This window comes from Calonectris borealis, chromosome 9 (assembly GCF_964195595.1).
Source record: "Calonectris borealis chromosome 9, bCalBor7.hap1.2, whole genome shotgun sequence".
Taxonomy (NCBI): Eukaryota; Metazoa; Chordata; class Aves; order Procellariiformes; family Procellariidae; genus Calonectris; species Calonectris borealis.
Genome location: NC_134320.1, coordinates 18182162 through 18207006, shown reverse-complemented (window position 1 = coordinate 18207006; position 24845 = coordinate 18182162). Strand labels below are relative to the sequence as shown.

At 43.4% G+C, this 24845-nt stretch overlaps 3 protein-coding genes across 8 annotated transcripts in view; 1 reads left to right on the top strand and 2 right to left on the bottom strand.

The window, feature by feature from the left end:
- The window catches only part of LRCH3 (leucine rich repeats and calponin homology domain containing 3), a 70479-nt gene extending 67428 nt beyond the window's left edge, over nt 1-3051 (bottom strand). The window contains exon 1 of one of the 3 annotated variants that reach the window (XM_075157153.1): nt 2752-3051. In XM_075157153.1, the coding sequence (XP_075013254.1) occupies nt 2752-2989 (238 nt within the window). In that variant the 5' untranslated portion in view covers nt 2990-3051. The remainder of the gene's footprint in view (nt 1-2751) is intronic. The other 2 variants (XM_075157154.1, XM_075157152.1) reach the window with 2 other exon arrangements.
- A 935-nt stretch (nt 3052-3986) lies between these two features.
- Nucleotides 3987-24771, bottom strand: FYTTD1 (forty-two-three domain containing 1). Of its 3 annotated transcripts, none has more exons than XM_075157174.1 (9): nt 24630-24771; nt 15237-15368; nt 11952-12097; nt 11080-11192; nt 10144-10240; nt 9042-9103; nt 8107-8181; nt 7163-7289; nt 3987-6042 (listed from the first exon to the last, which is right to left on the bottom strand). In XM_075157174.1, exons 2-9 carry the CDS (start codon nt 15313-15315, stop codon nt 5947-5949), a joined length of 795 nt encoding a protein of 264 aa, XP_075013275.1. In that variant the 5' UTR covers nt 15316-15368; nt 24630-24771; the 3' UTR covers nt 3987-5946. The 3 variants fall into 3 exon arrangements, with proteins under 3 accessions (XP_075013275.1, XP_075013274.1, XP_075013273.1); XM_075157173.1 differs by having other exon boundaries at nt 24622-24754; XM_075157172.1 differs by lacking the exon at nt 24630-24771 and adding an exon at nt 18770-18941.
- The window catches only part of RUBCN (rubicon autophagy regulator), a 33364-nt gene continuing 27617 nt past the window's right edge, over nt 19099-24845 (top strand). Inside the window, exon 1 of one of the 2 annotated variants that reach the window (XM_075157150.1) lies at nt 19099-19121. The gene's annotated coding sequence lies outside the window, so the exon portion shown is untranslated. Of the gene's footprint in view, nt 19122-19414; nt 19481-24845 lie in introns of those variants that run through there. The other variant, XM_075157151.1, reaches the window with a different exon arrangement.

Genomic DNA, 24845 nt, shown 5'->3' with positions numbered 1-24845 from the left:
TTCTCCCCTCACCCATCATCAACCTCAAAATCTGCACAGAGCACCCAACTAAACTTGATCAAGCATCTAATTTCTAACGCCCTGTTTCTACTGACCCGCTTTGCTGGTTCATCTGCGTTAACAACAGCTTCCTGGCAAGGCCAGTGATTCTGTTAAGGCTTAAGGCTATGCTAGATGCTAGTTTTCTAGTAGTTACATTAATGAGGGATGTGATTCATTCCCACCTCTTTAGCATCGATGCAGTTACAGTGACATGCAATTACTTTTGTCACTACAAGAACGGGAATGAGCTATACCAGTATAACATGAACCACACTAGAGAGGTGTCTCTTCTGGCACATAAAAAGGAGTAAGATTTGCATATACATTGTATTATCTTCAGTTTTATAGTTTGGGAGTAATTCCAATGATTTTATGAAACTCCACACACACATGCCCCACCTGATGTGCTCTGAGTCTTTGCAGCACAGCATGCAGGAAAGCACTCTGAGTGTACAGTCTAGGGGATTACTTAAAGTGTTTATTTTAAGTGTTTATAACACCTAACACACATATACATTCTACCATATTATTTGTGGCTACTCCCATACAAAAGAATTGGAAGTTACACAAGAAAGAAATTGATGTGGGGAAAGAAGTGGATTAGATTTGTAGCTGAGCACTCAACTGAAAACTGTGGGTCAGAAATGCTTGCATGGATTTTTCTCCACTGCCCAGCCTTATTCAAAACAAAAAAGTCATAGAACAGACCATGCTAAAAAAAGGCACAAGATGAAGTTATTCACAGCAGCCTTCAAAACAGAGAATTTAAAGAGAATGTGTCCCCCCAATAAGCTTTGCTTCTTACAACTTAAGAACAGTTCTAGCTTTTTTCTAAGGTTCATTGTGATGATAAATGCACAAAAGTGTATGGTATGCACTGCCGCTTATTAGCATTTAATGCTTCTTGAATAACTACAATGCAAATATTCATCACAATAGATGGGAACCTTGGTGGAAACAAGAATTCCCACAAATTGTTTAAGAGTACAGTAAATGAATAGTATTATAAACAAAAGCCCAAATCCCTTATAAATGTGTATGGTGTGTTTGCTTACAGATTAGCCCACTACACATTCATTGTGCAACTACATTTGTAGAAGACCCTTCGAACAAAAAAAATTTTATACCCTAACAAGAAGCGTTTTCTATTTATAGATGTCTTCAAATCAAATAAGCCACATCTGTCTCAAGGTCTGGTTGGCTGGTCGTTTTTTTTGTATTAGTGACAGATTTTTGCATAAATGGGATGTTACAAGACAGAGTATGAAGTCAGACAATTTTAAAAGAGGCTCCATTTTGAATTACTTAACTGACAGTGTATCAACACACTTACAAACAAACACGGTAATTTTCAGAAAGCGGTTTGGAGTTTATTTCGAAGATAGTTTATTTCTAAGCTTCTAAGCTACAATTCAACACAAAACACGAGAAAATCTAAATGACTGGATAGGAAGTAATCAAAGCTACAAACAAATGTCATGCTGACACCTTTTAAAGCTACTTTTACTTCACTTATACAACTAGACAGTCAAACATAAACTAAATTTGCTCTACATAATGCATTAAGAAAACTTCTACATCCTGCACAAACTCTTGTCATTTCCCAAGTCTCATCTCTCTATTCAATACAATAATCCGTAAACATACTCCGCAAATGTGTTTTTGCTTATGATCAAGGTGCTCACAGAGAAAGTATACATTTTTAGTCTACTCCTATGAATATATTTGAAGAGCAGAGGGAAAAAAAAGCCCTATTGCTTATTTAAGAAATACTTAAGTATTTCTTAAAAATTCTTAATATTTTTATCCATATAATACAGGAGAAAAAAAGAAAAGGGACATGATTCTGTTCACAGTACCTTTCATATCTTGCTTATGGCTGTCAGAAATGACAATAATAGAAGTATAAGAGCACAAGAAACAGTTGTCTTTAGCGTATGCACACCTGACAGCCCTTCTTGGAAAGTTAGTTTCCCCTGTCAAAGTACAAGATGAGAGATGGCAAGGGTATGTGTACATACACATACACACTCACATTTACATACATCAGAACAAGAACATGCCTGGCTAAAACCACATCAGTGAGCAGCAGTACTGAGAAAAGCCTCCTAACTCTTTTTAAAACAGCCTCCAACAAGGGAAACACCTCTAGAGTGGAGACGACGAAGAAAAAACCCCAACAAATCGAGAGATCTCATCGGCCAGACCCACGACGGGCAGAGGAAGGAGGAGTACCCTGCAACAGCTCCTCCATCCTGTCGCTCAGCCGAGGAGAGGAAGGGCGGAGAGCGAACGGAGGAGGCAAAAGCGTGAAGGAAAAACGGCCCAAGAGGAGAAATATGCCAAGCATCGCCTCCGGAGGCGAAATCCCCCTTTACACCCACACAAACACTCTTCAAGAGAAACAGGGGGGACCCCCCAAACATCCACTTAGGAAATTTCTCCTCCTCATGCATCCAGCTTCAATTTACTGAAGAGAGAGCAAATTGATCCCCTCAGCCTCATTCTTAGCGGGGGGCTGGCGGTCCTCCACCCCCGCAACGCCTTTCAGGACCACCGCCCCCGCAAGCCCTCGCTGATGGGGAGCCGCCCGGCCCCGCCACACCGGCTACCCCCAGCCCTGAGGCGCTTGCCAGGGCAAGGCAAGGCGTTTCCCCTACCCCCCTTCCCCGCTGTCTCGCGCCCCCCCCCCAACGCCGCGTCCCTCACCGGCCTGGGTGGTGTCGCTGAGGTCGTGGTTGGCGGCGCTGGCCCGCGGGTAGTCACGGAGCTTCCTGCCGCTCAAACTGAGCGTACCGCTGGCCGCCGCTTCTTCTAAGGCTCGGTCCAAGGAACGGCTCCACGAACCCGGGCCTGAGGGACCAGGTGGCGGAGGACAAGCCGCCGCGTTCCCCGCCGGCATCACGGCAGAGCCGCCCTCCGGCGCCGCCAGCACCGCGGCCGCCATTTCCCCCCCGCTGCAGCCCGCCGCCGCCGCTGCTCCGGCTCCGCGCGCCACTGCGCAGGCGCGGGGAACCCCAGTGACGGGCAGGGAGGGCGCAGGCGCCAGCCGTGACAGAGCGCCGAGTGCGCATGCGCAGCCGCGCGCCTGCGGTGACAGGGGCGGCGCACAGCAGCTCGTTAAAAAAACCCGAAGCATCCTCTTTTCGGGTCTGGTTTTTCCACTCGCCTGGGGTAATCTGGCGTGCGAGGGTGCCCGGCTCCCCTTGACAACGGCTGTAGTGCCCGTGCACCTCCTGAAATTCAGAAAAATTCTAGCTTACCCGCCTGGGTGGGATGCCACACCGGCTGCTCAGCACAGCGCGGCTTTTTTGCCCAGCGCCGCTGGCTGCGTCCTCGGACCCATTCCAGCAGCGAACAAAGCAGAAGACGCACGTATCTGAAGTAGGTGCGAAAAGTACCAGCTGCTTCATGTTTTTTTCCTTGATGTCATCAATCCTTAAAAGGATTTGCAGTGTCCAAATAAAAGCCAGCCTTGCTCTGGGAAAGCTGCTTACGCCGGAACTGTTGCATGTCTGAACACTGCCCGGAGCTGGCAACCGTACAGACTTGAGCTGGTAATGAAGAACAGAGACTGCAGATACTCAGGTGCCAAGGCACTCACCATACTCGACACCTTATCAAATATATTTACAGGCAGTATTTTTTTCCTGCAGCACCAACAGCAGCACTTCCACTTACGCAAGCCTCCTGCCGGCATTGCACTGGAAAACAGGACCACGGTCGTTTATCAGGGTGTTCACGCTGATCCCGTAATACAAGGTTTCGATTACAGCAACTTCTCGCTAGCAAGACATGTCACAGCAACATGAAAACCAGTGTTTGGGCTGACAGATTAAGGGATTTGGTACTATAATCTGGTACTATGATGTCCCTTGAAGGATATCAGAAAATTCACATAACCAATATATTGACCAGGTGGTTATAACAGGAACAAGACAGTATGAAACCTGTAACTTTTTATTTAAAAAAAAAATTAACAGCTTCAGAATAGATCAAATGTAATAACTTCTCCAAAAAATACCAAAAGGTACAGTGTAAAGCATCTTCTCATTAAATACAAACTAGCATTTTTTGATGCATTGCATCAATGTTTTGCATCTATGTTGATGCAAAAGAATTTTTTTGTTGCATCCTGGCACATGGAAAATGTATACACTGAAACAGGATGACTGACAACACTTTGTCTACTCAAATTCTAACAGTGGGACATTTAAAAAAAATAAAATTCCTACTAGTAATTAAGAAAAAAACCTTAACACCATTATACGTTTAGTTTGCTTCTGCTAAGGTATATTTTTCAACACTAAAAATAAGGGTTTAAGTACTATATAGCATCAGGATGCACTCTGACTTTAAAACTGCTATACAAACAAAAGCCCTTCTACTGTCAAATGCTCTTCAACATTGAAGTTCCTGGTAAACGCTAGTTAACTTGGAATTTGAGATAAAAATGCAAGGAAGCCAACTCTGTAAGAAGTCAAATGTAAATTCTTCAAGAACAATAAAAGGAATTAAACCCACTTCAAACACCATAAACATTTCTGGATGCAGCAAGCCAATCATTCTTTTACCTGACTGTACCTAAATCTCATTGCTGTAGAACAGTGTTAAATTCATCAGTTCCTGGTCTGGAAGCAATTCTGAACAGGTGCCTCAGTTGTAGGGATCGTATAAATTCAGATTGAGGATGCCCCAGTCGTTACCATCCTGCAGACTCTGATGCACAAAGCTAAGCTTAACACAAGTGACTACATGCTCCTGCTTAATGCCTTACACATGCTGGCAAACTGAGGGCTTTCCTACAGCAATGTTCCCCAGTTTCAGCCAATTTCAAGATGTCTGACCACTTTTGATCAGCTTCACATCTTACCTTTCTTTGGTATATACAAACAAGTGCCATTAGATTGCTTGCCTCTGGCTATTTGTAAGAGCCAGAGAAAACCCTCTGGGGCAAGGTATGCAAGATGAGAATCCTATGTCTGGGAGGATAAACCGGAACTCTGCCACACCACTGACTTTCTTGTGATCTGTTGTATTTATTCCTATGAAATTATTCAAAAACGTGAAGTTATTGCATTACGTTTGTGAAAAAACTTACAAAAAGAAATAGAAAGCAAAAGTTTAAGAAAAAATAGGAGACAGACATACTCCATTGACAGAGGAAGATGATGAACTTGAGTTATTTGTAATACAAATTACTCTCATGCTGCCTGTGCAGTATTCCTCCAATATGATCTGGACCACTTTTAAGGATAAGAGTGAATAGTCTCCATCCCAATTACATATTTTGGGTCTCAGCTAACAGCTTTATTTGTGAAAGTGAGGATGCAAAACATTTAGTTTTCAAGAAAGGAAAAAAACTGAACTTCAAAAGCACAAAGAAGTACAAACAATGCTCCCATGAAAAATGCCGCTACATCACTACCAAAGTATTCGTGGACTGAGGCTCTGTGCCAAACTGCAGTCCAAAGGAAAGTTCATAGGCAGTCCCTAAAAAACCCTAAAATGGTGTTTGTTATGAAACACTTAGACAATCTTTACCATAACAGAGGGGTCAAAGAACAGATACTGAGCACGCCTAGACAAAAAAACCAACTTTTAAAATTTGTGTTTGTGTTTTGGTTGCAAGATGAACCAAAATCAGTGTTTGTCATCAGCTGGGCAACAGAATCTTTTCCAACCAGGTGATGGTGCCACTCCAGCAGATCATCTTCCCCACTTTCCCCCCCTCAGGGCATCATGTCTTTTACCATTCAAAGTAAAAGTAATAAAGATAGATCGCTCTGCCACCATCTTAGCAAAAAGTCTGGAGAATTTCAGTGACGTATGTTGTATTCTTCTGCCCACTTTTATCTCAGTTTCTTAGGTAGGTGGGATCAGTGCTCAAGTCCATATGTCAGGTTAGCCCACTGTTACAAAACGGCTTCCTTTGTTCTGAGACAGTGCTGTTCTTTGTTCCTTCAGGATCCCAAATCGCTCGTTCAACGTCATTCCTGTCTGAAAAATAAAGTCATTTCACCACAAATGTAAAAGAGGCTAGGTTAATTTAATCAAAGTAACGGAGACAAGAATAATTTTTTCTTCATTCTGTATCATCACTTCACTTCTTAATTGCCTCACTTAGATTTAAAAAAAAAAAGAAAAAGAGGTTTAATTTGATTTCATTGTTTCCCACACCATTTAAAAATCAGATTGGACTATACATCAAGAGCTAGCAGTTCTCAGAATTCATTAAGAACACATGGTACACAATGTCAAGACTGAAAGTCTACTCAAAACATTGTAAGTTAAACTGAGGACAGACAGAGTGAAAAAGGGAACTTTCACTACACTCATTTCCCCACACAGATTCTATGCAACTTCAACAAATGCAGCATTTTAACCATGTTAATGCAGGTTGCTTTCCAGTCCATCCAGTTGAGGCAGTAGACTGGAGTTCAAAAGTTCCATTAATTTTACAATATAGTAGTAGACTATTTTTGACATACTGCTTATTCATGGAAGGAACAAATCCAGACCGACGCACTGATCCTATGTAGTTTTCTACAGCTGACAGTAGGGAGCTGATTACAAGAACAGCATCTAACTCTGTCACCCTGTAAGAATTCCTTCAATGACAGCACTAAGATTCCTGCACCACATAGCCTGTCTTCATGAAACTTGTGAAAAATTGCTCATCTTTCAAGCCTTTATGTCATCACATTTGATTTTTTTTTTCCTAGATGCATAGCAAAAGTTGCCTTATAAATTCAGCTGTCAGGGTTCCATGCAGGTTACACAACTGAAAGAAGCTCATCCCTGAATTATGCGCTGTTGCTCATTCAAGCACAGCAGGCTTGAATGGAACACCAGAAGGCTTTTAGAAATACTCAACATTTTAAATCCCATTTAAAGCATGTGGGCATGCAAGACATGAACTACAGGAACAGGAACAGTGAGTTTAGTTACTTGCTTGAAGTTACATAGCAAGTTAGTGGAAGAACTGGAAGTGGAAACAAGAAGTTGTCACTAGTTCCCTCTTTCTGTCACTAGTGAGTCTAGGAGGAAAGTGCCTGGCTCACTGACTTTTATCTGTCTTGAAACTACTTCCACAGTTAAGGAAAGAAACTGCATTTACCTGTTTTCCAACACTATTAATATCAAACTGCAACGGAACCCCTTTGGGAATCTTCTTCTCTTCAGATTGGTCCCTCTTCATCAGAAATGGTGGCACCGGAGTACAAGTTAATCGTAATTTCTGGGAACTGTGAAAGAAGAATGTTACAAAGGACACAGTGTATATGTGTTTTACGCAATAAATCCTTAATGCTGATAGAGGTATGAATTTTTCATCAAGCCATTTGATCAGGCTGGCTGAATAGCTGGAGGGCACAAATTGACGGTAAAAGTCAGGCAGAACTATAAAAGGGTAGCATTTGTTATTGTTATCAGACAGCAAGTGTCCCAACAGGAAGCGATCTTATCTTTTATCTCTCAATCCTACTGACAAATGCATAATTTGCGGTTAATTATGCCCATAAATACAAAAAATAAAAATTGGTACAGTCTTCCTTACAGATAAAATGCTACTAATCAAAAAAGCTACTCAAGAGATTTTTAAAATAAAACACCTCATGAAACAACAGTACCATCAACTTCCCAAAGATAAATACAGCAATGCTTTCTTAAGCACAACTCCAGCAGTATCTTTATGAATCAGGGAGGAACTATTACCATCACTCATCAACTAGATGCTCATTCATTTTATTCAGATAGGGGAGGAAACCAGCTGCAATACGGTCTGATTTGGAAGAGGCAGACAAGGTGAAAATCTACCAGCCCACCACTCTTCAACTCCATACACATCAAGCTCCTAACTGGGAGATGCCTTAAGAAATCCAGCTGTGATATTATTCAAATACAGCTCAGAAACACTCAGAAAGGGGACAGATTTAAAAATCTTCACAAGAAGCTGTGACGTTGAGGTCACCTAAAACGCTATCTGCAAGGAACATGCTAAATGGCTCAGAACAGTGATTTCAGCTATGTTAAGAACATTTCAGAACTTTTTTGCAAACTCACATTGGGCTTATGATTGCTCCTGGGTTGTCAATGGATACAGTCAGAATCCCTCCACTCGTGGTAGAAGTTCGCCATCTAGTTTGAAAACACAGAAATCACTTACAAAGACATTGCAGAAATTTCAGTCAGAGTATCTTTAAATGTGTGTCCAAAACACTGGCTAGTAAAGAATGTACAAGCTTTCGGAATATAGGTCAGTACAAAGACCACATGCAGTCAAACAATCTACAAGAAGCTTGGCCATTGATTCTTGTATCTTTTAGATTATCTAAACCTATTCAGGTGAGCGCTAGATCACAGGCTGGCAAGGTGTACCAGAACTATAGCACTGGCTGAAATGTTCACTTTTTTAAAACATTCAGTTTCCTTGCCACACATGGGGCCAAAACGGTCCTCACAGCAAATCAAAGAGGTGACAGGCTGCCCGTCTGCGGCATACGCTGCTTACTCAGCCTGTTGTGTTACCAACAAACAAGTTGCAAAGAACCTAGCAGGCACAAAATGATATAGGAAGAATACACGGGGGGAAAGCTGAGTGTCCACCTTGTGACCTGCCTTGCTTATTTCCAAACTGCTTCATAGGCTTATATGTATATTAAATAAAATGGAAATTACATCAAGAGCTCAGGAGAACATTGACATTTGAATTTTTCTTCCAGTCTATGCAGTATTCATGAGTGGTAGAGATTAGTCTGATCCTCTGAAGCTACCATCTTCCCCTCATTCCTGCAAGCATCTTATGCAAACAAACTGCTCCTGGTTAAATTAGAAGGTAATTTAGGAAATAACTGAGAGTAGGGGGAGGATCACTGTCACTCAGCTGATATGCCTACAGGAGAAAAACCACACCATTCAATAACCTTAGCCAGGAAGCCAGAACTAAAACAAGAATCATACTAGTAACCAAACTCAACTTTTCCAAATTAAATACTTACTGACGAGTTCTCTTTATTGTCTGATTATCAAGATCATCTGTTGACTGCACTTGGGCCTGCACCTGAAAACACATCAATACAGACACTGGATTTGAATACTGTTTCAATTCCCATTATAGCAGCTGGAAATACAGCAGTTCAAAAACAGAAGTTTAAAGCTGTTTGTACACTGCACAAACAGGGTTGTACTTTCAGAGGGCCTTCAAAGATAACTATCCTACTACTTTTGTAAGATATTGGAAAGAAATTACTTTAAGAACACAAAATGATTTAAACAAAGTTGTCAAATGACAGGAACTTAACCAATAAAGAGATGGAAACATTTTTAAAGACTATGTCAGCAAACATACACTTTACCAAGATACACCAAAATGTACCAGGCCAGCAAGAAAAACCTGGCTAGTTCCTAATCTGATCAATATTAACATACATAATACCCAATATGCCACTAAGTCCCACTGCTGTTTTAAAGGACTTCGGTTTTGTTTTTCTTCCTCCTGATCCTGTCTATAATTCTGCAATCCATGTGGATGGAAGACAGCAGCTACCTACAGTCACAACGATGGCAGATGTAGGATAAGGGCAAAAATGAAAACCAAGAACACCACTATCGTTCACTGCACACACTCTATTCTCTTGATTTTACTCAAAATAACTAAAAAATCCTTAAGTAACTAAAATAATAACTTAACTAAAATAAATAACCCCAAAATAACTAAAAAAAACCCCAAACATAATCAGTTTTTAAAATGTTTCTGCTCTATCCTTCACCCGAAGGCAACTTTTGAAAGGGGCACAGTGCTTTCTAACGCTGACTTTTAAAAGGAGAAATGAATAGCTCGCAACTACCCTCAAACACTCCAACAAGTTCCAGGCCCTTCAGAACAGTCCAGCTACACTGGAACAGGAAGCAAGACTCAGTTGGTAACAGTAACTGAAGAGGACAAGTACATTTCCCTAGAAGAACCCGTGCCTATTTCCCAGTCCACCTGAAGTTTCTACTCAGATCTGATATTTGAAGTTGATTCATTAATATCAGTATTATAGGTTAGCTTAGAACCTGCGGCACAATTTTGTTGTTGTTTTCAGTAATTTTTATTACCTTCAGGCCCCTTCTAAACAGGAAAGTTGCTTGACGAGTGTCTTTCTGCTGATTTAGTTTGTTTCCAATTCTGGCAAAAGTGGACGGCATGTTATTCCTGTAATTTTTATTAAAATATAGTTATCAAAGGCTCCACAGATAACACCTTAGAGAGACCACTATGAAAGTCAGGAAAGTGCCCAATACATCCCTACGGACATCTGCAATGCTGCCTCTTTGAGGCTGAACATTTCAGTTGCGATAAGCTTCTCATCTACTAGGAAATAAACACATTACTCATAAATGGAGAAATCACTTCTGTTACATAGAAGCCTAGCACTCCTATGTCACAGGACAGTATGATTATTAATTCTGCTTTTTACTTCACTCAGTATCCTTCAGCACTTTAAACATTGCTGATTAGATGAAAAAAAGGAGCAGTCTTGACATGTATAAAGAAGTTTGTTTACAGTTTCCACAATAGAGTCATATAGTAAAAATTTTCATCACGAAGACCAGTTAAGATGCCATTCATAACGGACATGTTAATTCCAGCACAAATAAAACATGCAATAGCTTCCATGAAACTGAAGATGGCACCATCTTCCACAAAGGCATTTTATTTAGAAAGTTCACTAAACCATGGCTGTTGCTTCAAAGCTACAGAAATCCACATTGGCCATTTCCATATAGGCTGCCTATGATTTAAATGAAGGCAGAATACCAGGTGCTCACAAATAGAGGTACTTCCTGAGTGCCCTACATGGTAATAAATATCTGGCTTTGTATCGAGACCGCATTTGTCCCATGCTCAGCTTCCAGGTTTGTAGAACTTCATACACATGATAGTCTTGACTGTATTACTATGGCCATCTTCTCTGGGACTCAGTCCTGTCAAACAAGACTCACTATGGAAAGTTGTCAAGAAGAGTTCAGAAAGCAGACTTGGTATTTTACCTTCTATTTAGTGGGGCAGGCCTCCTGAGGGCTGGAGCTTGTTTCCTCTGCATTTCAGATTGTCTCTGCAGGTTTGTTTTCTTTTTCAAAACTGGATAATTCCTCTGTGCATTCTTAAAAAACAATAAATGTATATATACTGTATACACACAAACACTTTTCCTTCAATTTCCATTTACAAACTGCATATAGAATACATTTGGCTTTGCCCACTTTTCACAATCTAGTATAATCTGAAAATAGCTTTTACACTTTCATGAATTCTATATTCCCCTCATTACAAGGCAAAAAAAAAAATAGTAGAGCTCAGCAGTTACTTTTTGATTACTGTGTCTCCCTAAACTGACAAAACACATGCCCCACACGTCTTTAAAATTACTCTTCTTCACGAATCCAAAAGCAATCCCTGTTCTGCAATACTGAATAAGATGGAGCAGGCAACAATGCACTGGAAGAGTGCGAAAGAGGGAGCCTACTAATGGAGTTAAGTATTTTGCAAAAACTTCCATTTCTGTAACAGGCACATGCTTAACACCTGCATGTCGGCTGAATCATTGGTTTGTAACAAAGAAATCCTAGTAAGTGAGCTTTTCTTGTAAAAATACAGTAACTACCTCCATACTTGCACAGAACATACTTCTGTACTTTAATTTTCATGACTTGCAACCCAATTAAGTGATAAAAAAACCTTTCAAACCTAGTCATTAACCACCCCCCTCAAAACAAACAAGAACTCAGCTAACTCATCCCCAATTTAACAAAAGGTTGTACTAGATGTCTCCATTTTATATTTCAGTAGCACTCTTCTGAAGCCATGGTATTTCATTTTTTTAATCTCTTCTTACATGAACCACTAGAATTGCATTAATTACCTTCTCGCTAAGTGGCTGTCTGTTCAGAGGACTAATTCCTTTGCGTGAACCCATTGCTTTCTTGGCTGCCAAGCCAGTTATAACTCCATAAGAACGCTTCTTCCCTGCTATCTTCTTTCTGCGTCCCAAACGATTTTTACCGTAACCTGCAACAAGCATGAAGAGTTCAACAATTCTTATTGTAAGAAAAAGCTTATAGCTTTAAGATGCTATGCAGGCAATGCAAGTTATTTGGCTGCACACTTTTTGCCTTAGACCAGAAGCTATCACTACGCTTGAAGACAATTTGGTCATTCAGTTATTTTAGCAGGTCTGGCCCAAGCCCTAGCACAACAATAAACAGCTTCTCACATAGATCACAGTTTTGCTCTAGTTCATTGCATTAATTTCTGTTGAAAATTTGTTATTTGACATGTCTACAGGGACAACTTAAGAGTCATTCTGGTATAGAAAACTACCAAAATATTCTGAAAGGGAACTTCATCAAGTGCTGAATAATACAAACCCAAACCAAACAACAAAAAAAACCCCACCAAACCAGCTCCCCACCCATTCAGCACACTTTAAATTACCAGTTTAGTTTAAAGAAAAGAAAAAAAAGCAACTTCAAAGCTTATTTATTTAGATCAGTGGTTCCCAAGACATGACTTAAAAAAAAAAGAATATAGCAAATGGCCCACAAAACCATATTAAACAGCGCATGAATTACATCACATTTAAAGTGTTTTCAATTAAAAGTCTGCATGGCAGTCTGGATGAAACTAAGAATTGAAAGCAGCCTTTGAATATAAAAGGCTTGTAAGTCTGAGGTCTGCAGTATAAACATCTGAAATCTCCAGTTGCAAGGGTTTGGTTAACCCTGTCTGGAGCCATTTAGCTTCACACTATGAATACAGACCATGCTTCAGTTTTATCCTCAAGTATCACCCTCTTTAGAACCTCAGACTGCAAGACAAGTTTAAGACTAAGGAGTCAGCTCTACAGCAACAGACACACGTAGCTTTGACATATCTGACTTCATAGCATCGATAATAAATCTGTGCTTCTTCACGAGACAGGAGCCATCAGATGAGGTAAGCCATTGATCAGAACCCACTTTAGATAAATTTGCTAAGGAGAAACTGCTATGTACCCGCATTTTGTGGATGGTTAGCAAATGCTCCTCTTCTCAAATAGAAAAGCTGAGAAACAGGGTTACTTAGGCTGAAAGGGACCTCACAAGCTCTCTGGACCAACCTCTGCTCAAATAAATGACAACCTCAAAGTTAGCTCAGGCTGCACAGGGTTTTGTGCAGTTGCATTCTGTGTATCACCAAGGACAACTTTTATTTAAATGAACAATGTTCTTCTCTCTGTTTCTCCCCCCAAAAGCTGAAAAGAGTCTCAGCTCAAGTTCCTCGCTTCTTTCCAGAGAGTTTGGCAGCCACTTCTAAAACCACAAGGAATTGAATGCTGTTGATTATTTGTGGTTTCTGTAGCTGTCCACAAACAACAGAGGATTTGCTACTTATCAGAATAACTTCAGTGGCAACAGAGCAGCAATAAATCTATCGGTCATAAGCTACTAATAACTAGAATGCTCAGAAGAACTATTTAATGATACCTTCTGCTCAAAAAACAATATAAAAGAGGTTTGCTTTCAATGGTAGAAAATATATAGAGCTGTATAGGAGGGAGCAGTTAAAGCTATTCACAACGTTTCAACATGTCATTAATCTGGTAATTTTGGGGAGGGAAAAAAAAAATTTGCTTTTTCCTAGAACAAGGGCAGGTAAGGAGGGAAGGTTCCAAGAGAGAAAAGTAACTGTCGAGACGGTTGTATTTAGAGTTTTATATTTGCAGCACAAAGTTCCTCCTAAAATTTAAAATTCTAATACTTGCTTCTTTTGTGCCCTTTGGATCATAAACAATTGCATTTGACGACTGCAGTCATAAATAAAAGCCTACAGGTTTGATAATCTACAACTTAAATTCACTTATTCTTTCACCTACACAAATATTCTTACACTTGGGCCTTATGATGTAAAATATTTTCGTGCACCGTCACCAATTTACTAAAGATGCACAAATTAAGAAACACTGCTATGTTGGCCTGTATAAAAAGCAAAAATCCTTTGAGCCCTGAGCAACACAACATTCCACTGATCCCCAAAGACATTTGTGTCTAAGATGCTAACTACGAACTGCTGCTACAACAAATATTAAGCAATGACAAAGATAAAATGGGGATCACTGTGAATACACCAGACAGATGTGTATTTGTTTTAAATGAATGCTACTAAACAAGAAATTGTATGTATTAATTTAAACACTTCATTAGCTTGGATTGAGGTGGTAAGTTTTCTGACTAGACAGTATTTTTTTCATATTTTGATAATCCAGTGCTAAAAAGGTACTCTTCAAAATGAAACATAAGCAAAACCAGTCTATACTTCAGGCAGGTGCTGGCCAGGTACCGGGATAAAACCTGGGAATAATTTTAGAATATGGCTCCTGTTTATAAAAAAAAACCACAAAACTGACAGTTACTCAGGGAACCTACAGTAAAGCTGCTGTTGTGCACTTTTCCTCTCTTCACTCCCTGCCTATATGATTTTTTTTCCCACTTTTGTATTCCACTGTAAAAACATTGGTTTAAGAAGGCTGACATGGTGCTTCCTTCGCATCCCAAGGTCTTAACAAGAAAAGCTGACTCAGACACTCTGCACTATCCATTTGTATACCCCAGAGGCAGCATTACAGTCTGCAGTAACGGCTATTTTGGGGAGGAGAATTCTACCTAGCAAATATAAATATGCTGGTTCTTTTGCACAAAGCTCTGAGCTCTGGCAAGGCCTCCACATTTCCTAATATACAGGCTTTGGCATAAGCACTCTTTCTATCCATCTCTGAGAAGGGACAAAGTATCAACACAATTTCCAAAATTAAAATAAATTTAAAAAAATCAGAAAGAAAGCCAATCCTTCCTTGAGTCAAATGGAGTCCATCAGGCACCTAAGCTCCCTGTTGGCCAAACATGTCAATGACTTTCTCACGCTGAACCAGAAGCAAAACCAAACATAAATGGATCACAAAGAACTGAATTATAATCAAAACTGCATATGACACTATTTGAAAGACACCTGATTTGACCATGTCAATCCATATATTTTCATTAGAAACATAGAATAGTTTGGAAGGGACCTTCAAAGGTCATCTAGTCCAACCCACCAATTGTAACCAATTAGGTTACATTTCAGCTCAAAAAAAATACTGCACAGTCCACATTATGTTTGACAGACACACCCTTCTGCTGTTGGATTCCCCACTTGGAGCCTGGTGTCCTGAACTGTCGAGTTCGATTCTGCTGAAGCCCTCTTTTCATTTTGGGGGAATACTGTTTTCTCTCTTCTTTCTTGTTCAGTTTAATTATATCATCTGTAAGCAGAAAATAAAAAAGAAAGATTCGACACGTTGCAGACATATTCTAGTTCTGAAGAAAAAACCCTATCGGGTTGGAGTCATGGGAAACAGACCAGTTAATCTTGCAAAGCCAGCACATACAAGCTAAGGTTCCAGAAACATCTCTATAAAACTTCCAGTCCCTGTTAATCTTATAGTACTTCCTTTATAATATAATGCCCTAGCAAAAGAGAAGCAGTTGCATACATCCAGAAGATCCAAGAGACTTGAAAGATCATGGCATTCCACCCAGCATGAAATTTTAAATTGAATGACTGTATTAGTTTTTGTATACCATTAAAGAGAAGGTAATCCCACCACCAACAGACTTTGCAGATTCCAGACAAAATGTCAGTTCAAGCCTTAGTTCTTTCATCTTAAGTTACTTAAGAAAAATCACACAGAAAGAACTCAGCCTATCAGTTATCTTCATGTGTTCACCGAGGTTGAGATGATGGGAAAAAAGCAAGCAAGACTTCTCTTCCCAGGTATCTGCAATCCAAAGCAATCACCTTATCTATTGTCCAGGGAAACAATGTTGAACAAATTATTATTTGGTTTAAGAATATGTGTAAGATAATAAACTGATGAAAAGTGAACAGCAGGTCTGTCAAGTGCGAATCACGCCACACCACTTTGATTTCCTTCACTGATCTGGTAGCCAGTTCAGGACATAAGAGTAAAGCAACAGATGCGGCATGCTTTTATTTGACTGTTAGCTTGTTTACAAAAACACCATAAAGGAAAATGTCAAATTATGTTTATTGCATCTAAATCAGGAGAGCACAACTGATAAAAATGTTACGTTTCAACAGGGAGCTACCACAAACAGGTGGACATCCTTTTTTGAGTCAGGGAGAGATGGGAACGGAGTTACTGTGTTTAACAGAGTTCAAATGGACTCGGATGGGGTAGAATGGAGAAAACAGTGTAAAAACAAATTAAAAAAATCACAACATATTGTTATCCAATGTTTTGTATCCTGCTGAAGTAAAGCTGAGAAAATCAGCTTACTTTGCTGCAAAAATGATTGAATATTTAGAAAAAATCTATTAGCATAAGGAATACCGATACAGGTCACCCAGGGTTTGAATCTTCTTTTCTTCTTTTCTAGGGGTCATTCCTAGAGCAAGGATTCCCAAACTATCCGTTTTATATGACAAAGGAAACCAAAGCCACTTCAAAATGGTATACAGCTCCAAAATAGCAGAAATGATCACTGCCAACAGTAGTACTCAACCAGGAGCATTATTTGAACTTAGCACCACTAATAAAGTGATGTTCAACAAAAAATAAAACTTCCAAAACTCTTAGAGCAGAATACGTAATTCTATGTAATGGCTGCTTCCATTCCTATGCACCTGCGATACAAAACTGCCACGTTCAGAGAGGCAGAAAAACTGCCACGGATCCCTGCTTCACAGTTCATCTGCGCCGCCTTAAATGCCATTTTTGCAAGTTAGCTGTTGCTGCACACAGGGTTACAAGTTTTTAAACAAAAGAACTTAAGTTCTTCAGATATTCTTTTATTTGGGGAAATGAAGGATATCTGGGACTTTATGCATTTGTTAGCTGAGAGACACTGAGGCATTCTCCTATCTCGCCTGAGATCAGAGATCAAACCTACAGCTAGAACAGCAGACTAATCTGGGAACATTATCAAACTGGAAGCTTAGCTTCAGATGAGTTGCAGATAACACACTAGCAACAAAAATAGGTTTAATCTTTATTACTACATGAGAAAATACTCAATGTTAAGATGGAGATCTTAAGGTTTCCTAGATTAATGTTGCGTCAGTTTTTTTGATATCACAACAAACGTGGGATTGCATCTTATCTTTGTTTACGCCGGACCACACAACGTTGACTTGGGGACAGTAGGCGTGGATGACACTGTTCTCCTGCAAGGAAACAAGTTAAGGGACACACCCACTCACAACAGCTTCTTAAACAAAACATCACCATGACACCACAACAGTCCTTTCCAATTTGCTATTAGTCAATGTCCACAACATTTAGTAGTGGCTAACTGAAAGGTTAATTTGGTCAAGTAAGAAACATTAGAATATATGAAAATAGACCTAGCCACTCAGAATCAATAACCCTATTAATCTTGGTAACCTTGGAAACAAAGATTCAGTGTGCTATACTACAAGTAAAAATAGATTTACAGATTTATAGGAATGCTGTAATGCTAATCCACATTCAGACAAACTCTAAACATCATTTCACAAGTTATCTCCATTGCCAAAACAAAGAACTCCACTGGATCATTTGCAGAAGGAAAAATTGTACAAATCCTCGTATTTTAAGGTGGTCCACAAAGGCCGAGTCTACTGTTAACATTCTAGTTCACACCGTGATTTCACTTTTTGAAGCAAGTCTCCTGATAGCACCTATCTACCATGCTCTGGTAGCGTCATGGTGCAGTCTTGGAGCATAGAAAACCAAATTTTTTGGATAAAACTAAACTGGAAGATGCACTCCAGGAACACACCAAATGTGTCCCCAACTGTTAAGGGGACTCAGTGTATAGGACCAGAACAGAACTACTCTGAGTTACCTATTTGAAATATATATATAGCGTGCATGTCAGTTGCTCAGGCACACTGAAGAGACACAGCTCTGCAGACCTGTAATGAGGCTGTGCGACTTCCTAACACACACAACCAATGGGAAGACAGGGCAGAAAGGGGTAATTGTCACAGGAAACTACATGGTAGAGACAACATCATGCTTGATCTGACCGGTGAAGTATTACAGAGGGGTTACAAAGGAGACTTGCCGTTACCCATTTCCAAGCCTGGGAACAAAAAAAGGGCAAGGCCGGCTAAGCTGCAACCTAGCCAACCCCCGCCCCTGCAATTACGAACGCCAGGCGAGACCCTGGGACGCTCCCCCAGGGCCACCCAGCAGAGGACCCGGGCACCGCGGGCCTGACTGGCGACAAACGCACGCAGCGCCCCGGTCTTCGGCCTGCTCCGGACACCCAGATGGAACAAAGGGGACCCACCGCGCTGAACCCGGCTCCTTCCTAACTAGGGACAGTGACCCCCGGGCCCAGACCCCCGGGAGCCCCGCTGCCGCCGGGGGCACAGCCGGGCCTCGCCTCCCGTCCCCGCCACGACGGGCCCGCAGGCCCCCAAAGCCTGCCTCGCATTCCGGCCCCCGCCGCGCTCTAGCTGTGGTAGGGTCCAGCCCCCCTCCCCCGCCCGACTTGGCGCAGGCCGCCTCCCTACGCCCCCCGTTGGTTCCGCCCGCGCCGGTGCCCGGCAAGGCCTGTTGGTTCGTTCTGCCCCCCCGGCCCTACCGCTTGGTTCAGCCCGCGCCCCTCCGCCCTCTCCCCCACAGCGGCGGGCCCGAGGCGCTCTCCTCACCGAGGGACATGTCGATCTTCTCCAGGCTGTCGCTGCTGCCGTTCCGGGCCCCCGCCGCAGCCGAGGAGCCCGCAAGCGGCGCCGCAGCCCCGAACCCGCTCATGGCTGCCCGCAGGACCACCTCCCCTCCCCGCCTCAGCCGACGGCCAGCGGGCTGCACGCATGCGCAGGGTGCGGCCGCGCATGCGCCGCAGCCCTCCCCCGCTCAGGCGCCGGCAGCTCGCGCACGCGCAGTAACCTCTGCTCAGCACTGGAAGCAGACGCCTGCGCCGAGGAGAGGAGCTGCCTCCCCTCTTCCACCCCCTCCCGCTCGGGAACTGGCGCGCCGCCCCCTGCTGGCCGGGAGGAGCAGGTACAGCACGGGGAGTGGCGGGGGTCCGGGCGGGGGGCGGCGGCGGCCCAGCGCGGTACCTCCGCGTCGCCTTTGGAGCTGCCGCCCCCGGCGCCCGCACAGCCGCAGCCCGCCCCAGCGGCTGCCGGGGTGCCGCGGGGTGGACCCCCGCTGCCCGCTCCCCTCAGAGCCTGGGGCAGGGGGCGGCCTCGGGGTGCCGCGGGCGGTGGCAGCGCCGCGCCTGGGCCCGGGGCGGCCTCGGGCCCGGCGCGTGGCGGGGCCCGCAGGTAACCGGCTGGGTGCGGGCGGCCGGGCCGTCTGGAGGCCGCTTGCAGGCGGGCTTCTCCAGGGACAGCCGACAGCGGGTGTCCTTGGGAAGGGTAAGGGCTTCCCCGCCACATCGGCCTGGGGAGACCGGGGCCTGGGAGCGGCGGGCCGTGCTGGGAAGCAGCGCTGCTGCTGCTGGTGGGGCGCCGTGCGGCCGGGGGCTTGGGGGAGCGGGCAGTTGTGCCGCAGGGCATGAAGTCGTGGGCTGACCGGAGAGCGATTGAGTGCTGGGGTGCTGCAGGGTAGGGGAGAGGGTGTTCAGCTGGGAAGCTGAACGCGGGACGACTTTGCCTGCGATCCCAGGGCAGTTGAGAGAAATAACCTGTTCTGTAAAGAGCCGGACCTGCGCAGGCTAGTTTCTAACACAATTGTCTCCAAACGTCAAACAGCAGGGTTCAAACCAGGTTCCTATTTCAAAATACCATGTTAGGCTTAAAATTACTATTTAAAAAGAGAACAGCATGACTATTGACATTTTGTTTTCTTTGGGTTCTTTTCAGAGTTGTCTTTTCCAGCTTGTGGTCAGAATGACATGATTCAGAAATTCAGAAAAGAAATTAACAACTTGTTTTTTGAACATGGAATCTAGTGAAACCTTTTTTCCCTGCTGTATATTTGCATTCTTTGGAGCTGTGTGTCTTGGTGGTTCAACAGGACACACATACCTCATGGTCAGCTGGCTGCTGCTGAGTGAGTTGTAACAGGGCTGGGATCTATCTCTTTTCACTCTGTGGCACTTCCTTCATCCGACACTCCCTTTATTAAATTTAAGGGATTGTAATTATCTTTGAAATCTCTACATCTTGCTCGTAGTTGGTTGAAATTGGTCACTGAGTTCCAAAGATAGTAAAGGAAGGAGCAGATGGGCAGAGGTGATCGCAGAGGCTGGACTTCGTTCAGAAACCAGGCAGTAAATGCTGGAAGGAAAATCCGTATCGATTTCCTCTGTTCACAATGGTCACCTGGCATTACTGTCCACATCTCCCTGCGTGTTCTCCTCCTGTGTCCTCCTCAGCTGTGCTGAGGCTGCCATTCAAAAGTTGACCTCCCTCGCCCTTGGCCTTCAGTAGGCTTTGCAACAAGACCAGGGCATAGCTTGTTTTAGGGTTTGACTGACTGCCTCCAGAGAGGGGGAGCTGCATACTGAGACTGCAGGGACTGTGTTGCGAATGCCCTTGGGCAGTGTGCTGGTTTTGGCTGGGATAGAGTTAATTTTCTTCCTAGTAGCTGGTATGGGCCTCTGGTTTGGATTTAGGTTGAGAATAATGTTGATAACACATTGATGTTTTCATTATTGCTGAGCAGTGCTTACACAAAGTCAAGGCCTTTTCTGCTCCTCACACCTCCCCACCAGCGAGCAGGCTGGGGTGCACAAGAAGCTGGGAGGGGACACAGCTGGGACAGCTGACCCCAACTGACCAAAGGGATCATATCCCATACCATATGACGTCATGCTCAGCATATAAAGCTGGGGGAAGAAGAAGGAAGGAGGGGGCGTTCGGAGTGATGGCGTTTGTCTTCCCAAGTAACCGTTGCGCATGATGGAGCCCTGCTTTCCTGGAGATGGCTGAACACCTGCCTGCCGATGGGAAGGAGTGAATGAATTCCTTGTTTTGCTTTGCTTGTGTGCGTGGCTTTTGCTTTACCTATTAAACTGTCTTTATCTCAACCCATGAGTTTTCTCACTTTTACCCTTGCGATTCTCTATACCATTCCACCGGGGGGAGTGAGCGAGCGGCTGTGTGGGGCTTAGTTGCCGGCTGGGGTTAAACCACAACAGGCAGGAATAAATATTTCCATACGCATGACCTTACACACAAGTCCTTGCAGTAGGAACACTCCCACATTTCATTAACTGCCCACATACTCCATATGCTCATTTGCTAAAATAAATACTCCGTGGCAAATGCGATATCCTAAGTACCCAACACACTACCAGCTCCTCGTGTGTGTAATCCCTGGCACAGTTCTATCCTGCTGTGCTGGGAGGCACGTACACCTACACCGGCCTGTGCACCTTAACTGCAGAATGGGAGATCTCTCCAGGAGTATGATCATGAAAAGCAAGAATGAGAGGAGAGTGGAGGCTTTCTGGCCTCTGTCCTGTACTACAGACTGGTGATAAGGTCTTGGCCTCTCCATTTACACTCTTTATGCTTCTCTTCCCTTTTAAAATAAGACCAGTAACGTGCTCCTGGATGTTCCTCTTGCTGCTTTCTACTGGCCAGAAGAGAATGGCTCAGCTACTGTCATAGGACGCCTTCAGGTAGTGGGAGATTTTCCCTTCAAGCAGGAGGAGCTCGTGACCACGGTGCTGGAGGCTGAGAGTTCCACCCCGTTTTCTTCTCTGTGTTCTCCATGTGCACCGTAAGTTCAGACATGGAGTCTTGGAGCCACATATTTGATAATTTATGCATTTTCCTCCAGATGATAAGTGGGATTTGATGACAAGTTATTGATGACAAGTGGGACTTGAGATTCTTAAAGTCAGGCTACATTTCTAAAGGGAAGATGCTATTGCCAGATGACCAATAAATACTAATAATAGAGGTGTCAAATAAAAGATGTATTTTTAAAAAAAAACCCTTTAAACCAAATTCCTGTGATGCTGTAGGGTGCAGCTCCATCTGGTGACTGTGTCACACTGATAAACAAATGCTCTGTTTACCCAAAACAAATATGCTAACTGCAAAGGTGGCGGATGCTGCCTGCCCTCGTGACAAGTGGAAATCAGACAAAAATCCAGATTGTATCACAGCCACAGGTTGCATTTATTATCCAAACAGGACACCAGCTGCCTGCTGCTCAGCACAGAAAACCAGGCAGAGGTTCTGATCCTGAAGAGTATTTTTCTTCTGTGTTCAAAATGGCTGAAATGCCGTAGGGATCATGGAGGCAACCATGCAAACATCAGCTCTTGGTTTTCTGTCTAGCTCTCGGGATTGTGTCAGTATCTAGCCCCATGACAACCGTTCCACGTGGCATTCACAGTTACAAGAACTAGTACTTTAAACGTATAAAGTACTGTATAACTGCAGCCCTGCTGAGTTTGTATCCACTGTAAGCAAACAGTGTGTCTAAAGCATCCACAGCCTGTAGTAAGTTTGGGGGCTGGTTCTTTCCTGGGCCTTCCCCAGGCTCTTCCTGAGCACCAGTTGTCTCCTCACAAAAATGAGACTTCACGGGTTGGCTGCCCAGTAACCCCTGTTATTACGGTACATTGTGGAGGAATCGCAGACTAGATGTCACCTGCGGAACATCCTGGCTGAAATTCAAGTGTTACAATTACCAAGCAGAAACCACACCCAAAGAATCAGGTATTAAATGCACTTATAGATTTAAAGCAGAGGGGACCATCTAGTCCAAGCTGTATGTTGCGGGCTGTGGAATATCACACCTGCATTGATCCCAGAAACAGGTGAGCTATTCAAGTGCATCTTCCAAAGGAGGTCTCTGCTTCCCCTGGGGGGTTGTTCCAAGGCACAGGCACTACCCCTATTAAAAATAGCTTCTTATTCCTAACATGAAATTGTCTGGCATCTACCAGTAACTTCCAATTCTGCCTTCTCTGTGAGGTTTAATGAGTAAAGAAATTACATTGAGACAATAACTACCTTTATGTCACCCAAATCTTCTCCAAACAGCAATCAGGTCTGAGAGATTCCAAATTGTGCTACTGTTCAGCAAAACGATACATAGATGCTTTCATACATTCACAATTGTTGACCTCTATTGGCAATCCTCAAATTTTACACTGGAGGATTAATCTCCAGTTTAGTCTCAGCGCAGTCGCAGAAGCTAACACATCTGGGTGTGACTATAGGCTCTGTCTGATCAGGCTTATTTTTGATGGAATGGTTTTTCATGAGCTCTCTAAATTGACATCGGCATTGACAATAGTTAAGTAAACAGCATCTATTAGTAACATATGCAAAACAACATAATGAAGCAGGGGAAAAGGAGAGATTTTCTGAAGAAAAGAAATTTAAAAACTCACTGTTAAGCAACATCCAGGCTATTTCTCACTCGTGGAATCTTGTAATTACCAATTTAGAAGCTAAATTAGATCTGTCAGCTTCATCTGCATGCTCCATTTCACCAGGCGTGATCATCTAACGATGATTTTACAATACGTGTCTTGATGACTTTATTTTCTTTGATATCTTTACTGTGAGAGTTAACACATAGTCTGATGCCCTGATACCAAACATGCCATATGCAGCCAGTGTTTTCAACCCACGCGATCAATGCAGTAGGCTCTATGCAAGAAAATTTCTGCCTGCCTGACAACCATGCTGGAAGTTGTTGTTCCACACTTGCATACAATTACTATGTATGGGGAGTCCTAGTCTCTTAATGAAGTGCCTTCTGAAAAACGTTTTGTTGTTGTTATTGCTTTAAGAATAGCAGTATTTAAGAATGCCGCTGAAGTACTGTACTGGTAAAATAAGCCACATAGAAAGTCTCAGGTCAAGGGTTGTGTCGTCATATATGCAGCATCAGTGAGCAGCATATACTTATCATTAAAAGTAACACTTATAGGAAATTTCCACTGCAAAAGACTACCTTTGGTTTCTGAAGCATCAAACAACTCTGGAGACATATCTGGGTTTTGTCTCCTATAAATAATCTGTCATTGGCTGTTCTCAGTCTGATGGCAGCAGCATCACTTTTTCCTTTTTCATTTCACTGCTTTTTAGTGGAAAGTACATAATTCTGCAATCTTTTTCACATCCTCTTTACTGTGGGCAACAGAAAAGAAACCTCTTTCCGTCTGTCTGTCTGTGCTGGTATGTTCAGTGCATGAGCTGTCTCTCGGGGACACGGTGTTTGGTTTTTTCCTTGCCATCGCAATTTTCTCACCATCTCTGAAACAGGATTTGGTAAGCGGCTATCTCAGTTAGCGATTATTCTGGTTTTACACTGTGGTGCAGCAAAACCCCAGTGCAAACACTTTACTCAGAGGGCTTAAGTAACGCGATTGGCAACTCCGCTTTCGCACGCTGAGAACGGCGTATGGCTTCGGGGTCCTACAGCAGCGTCCGCCAAAGACACACACCTGTGTGTAGGGACCTACAGGGGTGACGGCGGGATGGAGGACGCCGCAGCCGGGCCCGCCTGCCTCGCCCGCCCCGCTGCAGCGCCAGAAGCCGTGCTTGACAGGAAACCTGAGGGCCCGTTGCTCCCCCCTCACCTACTCACGCAGGACGTTGACTCACGGGGCGTTCGCTCTCTGAAGGCGGCAACAGGGCTGTCGCGAAGGCGGAGGACGCCGAGGGCAGTGCAGAGCTCAGGGGCGGGAAACTGAGGCGAACCGCCCGCCATGATGCCCGGCCCCCGCCTCAGCGCGGTCGCGCGCAGTGCATGCCGGGAGCTGTAGTTCTTCCGCCGCGCGGAGGGTGCCGGGCAGCCGCGGTG

Coding starts and splice junctions, on each gene's coding strand:
- FYTTD1 (XM_075157172.1), bottom strand. CDS start 18,872: ATGAGCGGGTTCGGGGCTGCGGCGCCGCTTGCGGGCTCCTCGGCTGCG. Junction 7,290..8,106: donor GGAGCAATCATAAGCCCAAT/GTGAGTTTGCAA, acceptor CTTCTTTCACAG/TTCCCAGAAATTACGATTAA. Junction 6,043..7,162: donor TTAATAGTGTTGGAAAACAG/GTAAATGCAGTT, acceptor TTTATTTTTCAG/ACAGGAATGACGTTGAACGA.